The sequence below is a fragment of the Trachurus japonicus genome, chromosome 9 (assembly GCF_045865225.1).
Source record: "Trachurus japonicus isolate A0001 chromosome 9, Traja_1.0".
Lineage (NCBI taxonomy): Eukaryota > Metazoa > Chordata > Actinopteri > Carangiformes > Carangidae > Trachurus > Trachurus japonicus.
Window position 1 is genome coordinate 15,925,267 of NC_140915.1, and position 12,150 is coordinate 15,937,416.

At 46.1% G+C, this 12,150-nt stretch overlaps 1 protein-coding gene across 2 annotated transcripts in view; it reads left to right on the forward strand.

The window, feature by feature from the left end:
• Nucleotides 1-12,150, forward strand: part of kremen1 (kringle containing transmembrane protein 1) — a 69,828-nt gene that overhangs the window by 15,901 nt on the left and 41,777 nt on the right. For both annotated transcript variants that reach the window (XM_085786232.1, XM_085786233.1), the window contains exon 3: nt 8,483-8,645. In XM_085786232.1, the coding sequence (XP_085642358.1) occupies nt 8,483-8,645 (163 nt within the window). The remainder of the gene's footprint in view (nt 1-8,482; nt 8,646-12,150) is intronic.

Consider the following 12,150-nt stretch of genomic DNA (forward strand, 5'->3'; position numbering starts at 1 on the left):
ATCTGCAAAACTGCTGCTTCACACAACGGCTCCAGCTTTACTTGCCTGGAGCCTTGTTATGATTCAACTGTAAAAAAAAAAAAAAAAAAAAAAGAGAGAGAGATGAGGCATCACTGTTGGAATAATCATGTCTGTTCAGAATAAACAGAAAACAGAGCAGGGAGCTTTTGATCTTGCGCTGCTTTGTCTTCTTCTTCTTGGTCTTCTTTTTATTTATATTAGCGGGCCAGGTCACATCGCTGCCTCTCCTCGTCCCGTGACCTTTATTTATTCAAGTCAGACCTCATCATCTTCCCTGGACCCTGTAATCACAGGACCTCTGAGAGAGGCAGGGGAGGCGGTGGAGCAGAGGGTCTAATGGTTGCACTCGATCCCCTGCTGCAACAGCACTGACAGAGCTTCAGCCCAAACCAAACCACATGTAATTTACATTCCTCAGATACCAGCTAACCTGAGCACAAACAGGACGATCGAAAACAGGTGTGTTCAGCAGCAGCGACAACCCATCTCTTCGTCTTCTTTTTTTCTTCACGGTTCACCTTTTCTTTGAGGTGCTAGCTATCTATCTGGCTTCTCATGTGTAGTGAGTTTAAGGTGGCTTTTATGTGCGGGGGGCAGGAACTCTGTGAGGTCCATGCATGCAGGTCCAGGTCCATCGCTGCTGCATGAATCTAAATGTTGTAGTTGGAGCCGCATGAAAGGTGGAAATCATCCCTGTATGGGAGAGAGAGAGAGCTACAGTACGCGGACAGGAGGCGAGCCAGCATGGCCGCACGGCTTACATAACGCTACACCGCAAATTGATTACTGCTTTTTAGAGGCCCGGGAAACCCATTGTGAAGATAAGAGGGGTTAGGGAATTGACAGACATGACATGTGCACTATAAACACACACACACACACACACACACACACACTGTAAGCTCACACATTCAGTGGGCGATATCTGCAGCACGGTGATGAGTGGGTGAGAATGGCATCACCACAATGACACCGGTCCCACCGCTGAGGGAACAAAGGAGCCTGTGTGCATGTTTATATACTGTATGTGTGTGAGTGTGTGTGTCAGTGTGTGTGCGCGTCCACATTGAATTCATCTTAAAATGCTGCGGCTGCTCTGCTGATGAAAATTGCTCCCTTTGGTTGGTACTGTAACTGCATCTGGGGAGAAGTATGGGTATGAAAAGAAAGAGAGCAGGAATGATGTGGGTAGGAGCCCAGATTAATGCATGTTTTCTCACCGCTTGTGTTTATCAGGGCATCATCTAACTAACAGATCATTTTACCATCCATTTACAGGCTAAACAAAAGAGCCAGAGAGCAAGAGAGCTTTAAAACACCCCCATGCATGCGCGGCCGGGGCTCGCACGGCCATTAGCTACAGTGAGCCATCATGTCTCCTCTATCACAAACCGTAGATCCTCTGGTTTATCAAAGGCTGGCGTGCGATGAGGAAACCCATATGGAGATGTGATGGGTTTCTTTTTTTTAACTCACACAGGAGACACAAGACATTAGTGAGACGCATTTTCTTCTACAACGGTTGTTTGTTTGCTGCACGCAGCAGCTGCACCACAGAGCTCCTCAGGAATGAGACAAGTGTGTGTGTGTGTGTCTGTGTGTGTTTGGCACACCTGGCAGCAGAAGACGCTCGCTGTTAATTTTTACAAACCTGGGCTTTGTCAGCTGTGTCTATAACTATAACATGGGAGATGTGGAAGAAGCCAAGTGTTGCTGTGTGCACAAAGGGAGAAGAAGGAGAAAATTAGAGCCTGGGTTAACAATCTGCACCGCGGCATCATAAAAACAGTCTTTGTCCCACCCTGACTCACTCTGTTTTCCACTCTTCTGTCTTTTACGTCTTCATTTTTTGGGGTTTTTTTTTTGGTTTTCACCTCCCCTCTGCCGTCGCTCTTGTCTTTCACAATCCTTCCTGCAATCTCTAATTTGCAGCTCGGTTTTTAATTGAAGATGGATCGATCCCAGACGTGCTAATTGTGCACCATCGGAGGGCTCTGAACCGAACACCCACAGCCCGGCTCGGCCCCTCCCTCACTCACTCCCTCACTCCCTCCGTCACTTACAACAGCCCCCTGCTTTCTCCTGGCTGCTAAAAAGTCTTGTTTACTCTAGTGTCAGAGTGGGTTTAGAGGCATGTGTTGAGTATGCGGGAGATTTCCTCTTCTATTTGCTTAACCCCCCGTGACCCCTGTCTATCTTATTGTTTGGAGAGGTGTGTGATTGTGTGCACACGTGTGCGTTAGTATGTGTGAAACTATGAAAAACACGGAGAAGCTTTTTAGTCTTGTTTGGAAATATGGCCTTTCTCTCTTTTTTTTTTTTTTGGCAGATGTTGAGTATGACTTGGAGGAACCGTGCAGAGGTGCCAGGGGGGAGGTAATCGAACACGACACCCCTTCCGCCCTCTTGTCAGGTTGGCTGGCAGGTCCCCGGTGTCGACATTTAGCTTGTCTCCCCTGAACGTCCTTCTTTACGTCAGCGTTCAAAGTCTGCAGCTCCATCCGTCACTCCCTCCCTGAACGCCGGCCAAGCTAAACTCAAAGCTCATCCCACCTCGCTCCATCCTTGTCCAGCGGCCGAGCCAAAAACAGACTCTTGTTCCGTACGTGCTGTTGTGTCAGATATCATCTCTGTCACCATGACGAATCCTACAGAGGTGGGATGTTTTATCTGCTTTTTTCCCCCGATTGATTTTTCCAAACTCACTCACTTTAAATTTATAACCAGAGAGCAGCTTTGTGGCAAAAAAAAAAAAAAGAAATAAAAAAACTTTTATGCCTTCCATTTTTGTGACAAGCAACTTCAAACAGAGGGGTTTTTTGGCAGAGTGTTAAAGCCCACCACTGGCTCCACTAGATTAGACTCTTTCCATTACAGAGCTAAATAATAGGGGCCGCACTAGAATGAGATGGGGCCATGTTTTATAGGTGCTACCCAGCAACTTTGGCAGGGAGTCTTGTGGGTCTGTGGCTACTGTGGTAGTGAACTCAGGAGGTGGTGCAGCGGAGGGTTTTCACAGGAAGAATGGCGGTGATAGAGGCTATTTTTGGGACTTGAATGAGGTCTTGGTTTATGGCCTGGTTATCCGGGGCTATAACCCCTATGACAAACGCATGAAATGAAAAGAAGGAGTGTAAAAAATCCCATTGAGAAGTCATTGTCCGTGGATTTAACTAGTTCGAAGCGTCTGTTTGGAGGCTCTTTTTTTTCTTTTCTTTTCTTTTTTTGCACTTTCATTGAACCGTTTTCCATGAGGGCACTTTATGAAAAAAAAAAAAAAAAACACTTATAGGAGAGGAGAGATCACAGCAGCAGACAAGGTGTAGTCCATTAACTGCCAACTTACCCCCCACCCCCACCCTTACCCCTCTCTCTCTCTCTCTCTGTGACTTCTCCTTGGCAATATCCAACTTCATTAAAAGAGGCTCGCCGAATCTGTGACGATCTGCAAAACCTGGATAATAAATGCGAAGCAGTCCTCCTCCTGCGATCCTCTGAAGTCTGATGTGGTTTTGATGTGGAAATGGATGCTGTTGGTGAGGAGGAGGAGGAGGAGGGGGTTAGAAAGGGGAACCAGACTTGTGTTGTAGCCAGCTGTGTCCCCCCCCCCCCCCCCCTCCAGCCCCCCGTCGGAGGAGAACTCTGTAACCCACTACATCTGGCTACATCTGGCTACATCTGGCCCGCTTTGGCCCGGCCCTGGCCTCTCTGTTCTTACTACACCGACATTAATGAACACCACAACAGTAATGGCTACCAGGACACAGCAGGGGAAACACGCTGTGGCGAGAGATCAGTGTATTAATAACCGGCGATGACGTCTGACGTCTCTGTTTTGTCGACTTTGTGTATATTTAGTTTGCAGCTTGGTGTTGCACATGCATGCATCTCATCATAAACTCACTTTCTGTGTGTCATTTTTTTTTTTTTTTTATAATAGTGGAAATATTACTCATGCCCTAAGCCTGTTTCTGTGTCCCCAGAGCTGCTGCAAGCATATAATAAAGATGGAAGGAAGGTCTTTATGTCAGCCCTCTGTGAGGAAGCACTCGTCTGTAATTATCACCGCTTTTCATCCCTCGTAGCAAACACACAACAAATAACCGCTCTTGTGTGTGTGACCTGGCAACATTTATTTGTAAGCTTGTTTGTTTGTGTTCTTGTGATCACACGACCAAAAGCCCCTGTTGCCCACTGCCCCCCCAACCCAACCCCCACCCCCTTCTATCCTCCTCCTCCCTCCCCTCCCCACACCCTCTTTTCTTCTCGGTGCATCAAGTGCATTTGAAGTTGCAATATGGAAGTCATTAGCCACAAATCCCAACAAATATAATAACAGGGCGATTAGCTCTCTCTCTCTCTCTCTCCTCGGCTGTTTTTCTTTTTTTTCCCTCCTTCTCTCTCTCTCTCCCTCTCTCTCTCTTGTTGCCGGGGTGGTGCAGTACTCAGTGAGCGCAGGGCTTGGTCAAGGGCGAGTCCTCCTCTTTCCTTTCCCGGACTTTTTCTATTTGTAGATCTGCATGTATTTTATAAGAGGCTTCCCCCTCCTCCTCCTCCTCCTCCTCCTCTTCTTCCCCCACCACCACCTCCTTCTCCTCCTCCTCCACCTCCTCCTCCTCCTCCTTCTCTCGCTCTTTCATGCGGTGGTGGTTCTGTTTCCCATCACAGCCTATGATGAAACCACACGAAAGCCCAGGCCCATGTGACGAATGCGCAACAGTTGCTTGGTGACAAGGGGGGAAAAGAAAAAAAAAAAAAAAGTGGTGCAAACTAAACTGGGGGCTCGGGCGTGTTCAGAGGGGGAGTGGGTCTGAAGTGATGACGGTCCAAATCGGCCCGGGACAAGGATTAAAAATGTCCACATCCACAGGTTCCGATGTAAAATTGGCCTTTGCTGCTTGTAAGTAATAGATGTGTGGCGGTCCGCAGGGCTCTTAAATGGTCCATTCATCTTTACGATGGCCTCACTTATCTCTTGAGTCCTTGCAGATCTGCTACTTCCCATTCCCACCACAAGCAAATGGTGCCGAAAAACCACATGGAGCAAACCCCCACTTCCCCCCATCGCTCCCTCTCCTCCCTCTCCTCCCATCCATCTCCCTCCCGGTGGCAAAACGCTGCCATATTTACCATCTCATCCTGGAAAGCTAACTTGGCCGCAGCAGGGACGGGACGGTTGCCAAATAAGCAGCGGCTCGTTTCCAAAGCGGACCATGTGCAGGCTTCATCCCGAAGAACTCCAGAGTAAAAGTTCTCTGGAGGAGGAGGAGGAGGAGGAGGAGGAGGAGGAGAGGAGACATTTACAAAGTCATTTGGCTCTTTTCTTCTTGATACAGTGTGGTGAGCAGCGCCGCACGCAGCCAAGTTCAGTCATTTTAATACCCGCTCTTTCTTTTTTGGAGGAGGAGGAGATATTTGAAGGACGTGAGCTCATTTGGGATGCAGACGGCTGCCCTGTCCCTGCCTGATGTTATCCTCTCTGACTGGGGCAGCGGCAGCAGCAGCAGCAGCAGTCGTGATTGCTTTTGGGGAGCAGTGACTCATGATTGCGCTTGTGCCGCTGCCAAACTCTCAATAGCAGTGTTTCCTTCTTCCTTCTCTTCCTGTCTGAAGCCGCCGCGGCCGCTGGCATCCGGAAAAAAAATGTAAACGCAAATGAAACTCATCATACGATTCCCCATCTTCCCAAATGTATTTATTTATTTTTTATTTTTTTGGGACATGTTAATTGAATCAGACTTCATCACACACAATTTCAGTTACACAATACAAGCAACATGACCGAAAGGGAAACGGGAGAAGCATAAAGCTTATCAGACAGCCCGTCCAGAATAACGTTAAACCCCTTTCTCTGGGTTTAAATCAATTTATAATTGTCTAGAATAGAGTTTCGTATTTCTTTTTAAAAGCCCACCAGTTTCTTGATTTTGTAACCTCATCATCTAGTTTGTTCCACTTTTTTACACCAGTGACTGAGATAGAAAAGGATTTTAGCCTAGTTCTCACTCTCCTCTACCTAAATAACATATTTCCTCTCAGATTGTGTGTCACTTCTCTGTCTATGAAAAGACCTTGTAAGTTATGCAGAAGGTCTCTGTTTGCGGCCCTGTAGCCTACATAATTTGCAGAGTTTTATAGTTGATTAAGTCGTGTAGTTTGGGGATTTTTGCATTGATGAACAACTGTGTTTGTGTGTGCTTTGTACTGGGCATAGTGTAGAATCATGTGATGCAATGCAATTTCCCAAATAGCATCAGTCAGAAGAACACATCCAGCAACTCAGAGTTTCCAAATTGTGCCCTATTTTATTTTATACCCATCACCACCTGTCCTCTGGGCGTCAGCCAGCCAATACCTCCCTACCTCCCCTCTCATTGCTCCCTCGTGTTAAGGTGGCAAGGGCACGACCCCACGTTGTAACACCATTAAGCTGTTTTTCTAATTTTATGGAGTCGCGTTCTGCCTCGGCCGCTCTCAGGTGGGATTGTTTTTTCCTTTTTTACGATCCGGTAGCTGGTATTAACTTGCTTAAGAGAGAGAAAGGAGTAGAGCCATTTACAGACAATAGAGTGGCATCATAATTGCAGCAACCTGACACCCGGCCGTCTTCCCCGCGCCGCCGTGGTGCTCCTGTCAGCCGAGGCGATGGATGGCCGATAAGCCTGAGTGAACAACGCGGCCGAAACAACTTTAATTAAACGCAACTTTGGCTGACAGACTGAGATTTACGTCAAAAAGAAGTGTTAGTGGTGCTTTTTTTTTGTGGAGGATGCAAGCGTGTTTGCATGCAAATGGTGCAAGTTAAAAAGCAGGACTACAGGAAGTCTTAAACCATCTCCTAACACAGGATTAGCACATTGACGTCTTGTTATTGATCCTACAAAACAAGAAAATAATGAGTGTTTTTGGTTGATTTTGTGCATTATTGATGTTGCCCAGATCCACTAGACCTGTAAAATGACCTCAGAGGTTGCCATCTAAGGACGGACCTGGCAACCGACTACAGAAGTTGCATTGCAAGGCCGACAGGCGGAGAGATCCCTGAAGGCATGTTTGTTTGTGTGTGTGAGTTGAAAGGGAGATGGCAGGAGAGTCTAAAGCAGCGGAGGAGAGAAGAGGAGGTGGGAGAGGTGATAACAGAGAGAGGGAGAGGGGGAGAGAAAGAGAGGAAGCTGGAGAGAAAACGAGGAAGAGGCTTGTAGCACAGCTGGCTCACCAAGGGGCATAATGACTGTTGTATTGCAATGCATTAGCTCATACTCAGCCCAGACAGCTTGACTTGATGAAAGGGGCCGGTCATTGGCTAACCACGTACATAGCAACAAGACCCTATGGAGACGAGCCAAACAAGCGAGTATTGTTTTTTTTTCTTTTTCTTCCTCCTCTTCTCTTATTAGCATTTGATTGACGGCCGTAATGGGGAAATTGTTGTTCCATGTGCTGTTGCTCGACATTTGCTTTGAGTTTCATGTCTCGGGAATGATATATGTGCGTAAATATCTATACATGTATGTATGTGAACTTCATGATGTGGCCCCGGCGGCAACTTTTGCTAAAGTTTATGTTATGTATGTAAAGAGCGAGAAGAAACCTGTTGATCTTTTAATCCCACCACCACCACCACCGGTTACACTGAAGTGATGTCCTGCTTTGTCAACAGTCACGGCAATTATGAGAAATGAGCAGTCACATCATAAATTTATATTTTCCATTGTAATGCCATCAAAAGGAAGAATTCGGCGGTGGCTGTTAAAAGTCTCTTGACAGGAGCCCCCCGAGGCTCAGTGAGCGCAATGAGCGGTGATGGCTCATCACGCTCCCATCAGCCATTGTTTATTTGAATTCCCTCTTTTCGGGGAAGAAAAGCCTTCCACCAGCCATTGTTTTGCCTTGGGAACCCAGCTCTCCCTCTTTCTCACTCCCTCGCTCTCCGACTCGGCCATATGGTTGTCATACACTTCCTGGAAATTTAAGCCATGTTTGTTTTCTTGTTGTATTTTTTTTTTTTTGGTTGTTGTATATCTGTGGGGCCTTTTTTTCTTTCTCCCTCCCTCTCTCTCTCTCTCTCTCTCTTTTCCTCATGTGTCGACATTAATTGAAACAATGCTGCTGTGATTGATCTTCCTCGAGCATTTCGCACTTTTTGGCCGGAGCTTGAAATGAATTGTTGCCTGGGCAAAGAATACAGTTACTGCAAAACGCATCGTCTATAATCAGTCCAAACACATTAAAACATTTTAATAGCGCGAGAGCATTTCACAGAATCCAGATCCTCAATAAAGCAGGTCGCATATGTGGCTGTGTGTGTGTGTGTTTTTTTTGTTTTTTTTTACAAGCTCTGGCCAAGCTTTTGATTTCCATCTTAACACAACGTCCAATCCCTTAGAGCAGAAAGCACCAGATTTTTGGATTTTTGTCCTCGTTTTTTCTCACTCTCTCCATTTCACCTCTGTGTTTCCAGAGTGTTACACTGCCAACGGAGAGGACTACAGGGGCCTCCAGAACCAGACCAGCCTGCACGGAGGAAAACCCTGTCTCTTCTGGAACGAGACCTTCCAGCATCCGTACAACACCCTCAAGTATCCCAACGGAGAGGGCGGTCTGGGCAGGCACAACTACTGCAGGTGCGTCCGTTTGTCTCGATCAGGAAGTTCCCTGATGATGTAACGTCATGAGACCCAGGGGCGTTTTTATTAAGACTGATGACACACGATGACAACAGACGAACAGGTGCTTGAGTTAATGCACAATAATATGGTTATGACAAGGAGGATAGATAGATAGATAGATAGATAGACAGACAGACAGACAGACAGACAGACAGACAGACAGACAGACAGACAGACAGACAGACAGACAGACAGACAGACAGACAGACAGACAGGGGGTACAGTAGAAAGAAAGAAAGAAAGAAAGAAAGAAAGAAAGAAAGAAAGGAAGATGGGGTAGATAAAAAGAAAGAAGTACAAAGATAGATAGATAGATAGATAGATGGATGGATGGATGGATGGATGGATGGATGGATGGATGGATGGATGGATGGATGGATGGATGGATGGATGGATGGATGGATGGATGGATGGATGGATGGATGGATAGATAGATAGATAGATAGATAGATAGATAGATAGATAGATAGATAGATAGATAGATAGATAGATAGATAGATAGATAGATAGATAGATAGATAGATAGATAGATAGATAGAAGGTGTCTTGACCCTGGTGTTGGGAACCTGTGCTGCAGATGTGTGCACAATGTGGAGGGAACATGTCACGACTACTCTGCGTTGGTTAAAATCTGTGTTACACAGTTTTATAGGCACAATGAGAAGGTTGGTAATAGTATTCATTCTTAAAAGTCAGAACCAGATCTCTGTTCCCCAAAGCTCACACTTGTTCAAGTCTTAAGTTGACTTTATTGTCACATATAATTACAAGTAATTACAGTGAAATTCTTACATACCTTCGGTCATTTGCATAACGTAAATAGAGATACAAGAATATAAAAAGAAGAATATTTAAAAACAAGAGAAGGTTATCATGCAGCATTTTCTTTGTATTCATTATTAATACACTAATATGGGATGCTGTGATTTCCTGTAAGTCATTAAGACTGTCCTGCCTTTAGTCCCTGTCCACTTGCATTAGTTTAACTTCTCCCTGGGCTGCGTATATAGAGCTGTAAGTGTACGAGTTAACTCACAGAGCTTTTCATTCATTTCAGCTGAGCCTCAGCTCCAGCTGCCTGGAAGAATAACAACTGTTCCCTCTTGTTTTTTTTATTGTAAGGCAATCTCCTTTTGTGGCAGAGATTTGGATGATTTATCACAAAACCCCAGAGCAGCAGCTCAACGTGGAAGGCTGCCAGTCTTTTTAGCGCTCATTTTGGTAATATAATGATGATTTATGTTATAAATGTAAAACTGCTCTGAGTAGCATCTTTAAAAAAAATCCATCCCTCTGAGTTACTGTTGTTTAATAGTGTGTCAAACGTCCTCGACAAAGACTTTAAAACCCGTATCGCTGTCGTTTTTGATCTCGGGGGACCCTGCTCCGACTGCTCCTCATCCTCTGAGTATCTCACCGGCGGGTACAGCCAGAAACGTTTGGCCTTGTCATCACAAGGATGCAAACACGCTCGGAGAGTTTGTGTAAGCAAATCTCCATCCCTCATCCCTGGAATGCGAGAGAGGGGACACGGTGGCTTCGGGTGTCTAGAAAAACCCTTTCTGTCCGTTTTAGTCACACTCCAAAGTCCGACTGTCAGCGTTCGTCTGCGCGGCTGTCAAACTTGTGTATTTTGCAGACGAGACGCACTCTTTTCGTGAGTCAGCTCAGATTCAACCGAGACGTCCAGAACAGTGGCTTGGCCCGGATCTCCGAGCCCCGAAGAAACAGAGCACCACCACCACCGCCGACCCCCCTCCTCCCCGTCCTCGGCCCAAAGCCTCTGAAACATTTCTCTAAGTCATGGTTGTAAACTCATAACACAGCAATGCTTTGAAGTGGCACTGGACAGATTTGTTTTTACTTGAACTGGATGGGACTTCAGAAGATTTATGGGCAGGATCCATACAGAGGATTGAGGGAAGCTTTCCCTGCACATTAGGGACGTATTGTGTCCAACAAGCGATTCAGAATGGACGTCTTCATTGTTTGGATTTGGCTGTTTTTTCGGCCACCAGCGCAGTTCGCAGCTACGCTCCGACTCGCTGACAGCTCGTAGCTTTGTCTCTCTCTCTGACAGAGGGATTTCTGTCACACACACACATACACATACACATACACATACACACAGTGCTGCAGCTACAACCACTCTCCGTCTCTCCGTCTCTCCGTCTCTTTCCCTCCGACTCCCACCCACCCTTCTTGTAAATCATCACTCATCAGCAGAGCTGTGGGGACCGAGAGTGGCCACTTCATTGTGAAAAGATGAGGGATGGCATTTATGGCATGTCTGCACAAGGTCAAGTATTTGTGCGTGCGCCCATCACGTGTGTGTGTGCCTGTGTGTGTGTATCTGTTGCTGTGTGCACAAGTACGTGCCCGCAAGAGGAGAGAGAGAGAGGGTTGTCCCGCTGCGGATAAAGGTGTGTAATGTTTGATTTGTTTGATCACAGGAAGTTGGCCCGGGCCGTGTTTTTTTTTTCCAACTGTTTTGGACGTAGTTGCTCAGTTTGGATTGCAAATCTCCTGATTTACATGAATTTACATGTTGCAATTCAAATTCTGCTTCCAGTATTTATTTAACCCTCTTTAACCCCCCTCGAACCATCTCTCTCATGATCCCCCCTGTTTGTCTTTTAAATGCATGCAGACATTTCTGCCCAGGATTCTCAGGTTGGCAATTTTCTGATGGTAATTCTTATACACACACACACAAAAAAAAAAAGTGGAAAAGGAGAACCTGATCAGCTTTGGCTCATCTGAACTTGAGGGCAGTTTGTGGTTTTATGAGATGAGGAGCCGAGGCCGAGGCACAGGTGGAGGAGTCACTGCACGCTTCACTTTAAAACATGTCTCTGAGCACGTATCAGATGTTGAGAGGCAGAGGATTACAAACTCACCCCTCGTACCATCGCTGACTTTTTTTTTTTTTTGTTCTTTCTCCCCGGTTGTGATTTAGTCGAGAGGTCATCACAGTGGTGCTGGAGAAAGAGCCCTAACAGCCCCCACATTTCATCTTTATAGCCTGCTATAAAATACCCCAGCGAAAACAGGGGGAACTGGGCAGCAGAGGGAAATGTCACATTATTCCCCTGCAAAAAGGAAAAAAAAAATGGAGCACAAAGCCTCAGGAAAAAGGACAAGAGCTCTCGTGTCTAAGCCGAGACTCATTTCAGCAGCTAATATCACATTACTGATCGGCTGCGTGGTCCAGTTAAGAATTCAGAAGTCGAAGTAAATAGTCTTTACTCCTCGGTCTCAATATCGAGCTTGGACGTCTTACATTTAAAACAAAATACCTTTTTTTTATATATTTCCCCAGCCCTGAAGTGCTTCCTCGACCTTCTCTCAACACTTCATGACATTCACAAGAACAACACCGCAACCAATCGAAGTTCTGATTTATATTTGCTTTACCGTTCCTTCTAATCTGCCGTCCCTGTGCCTCGCTGCACGACGC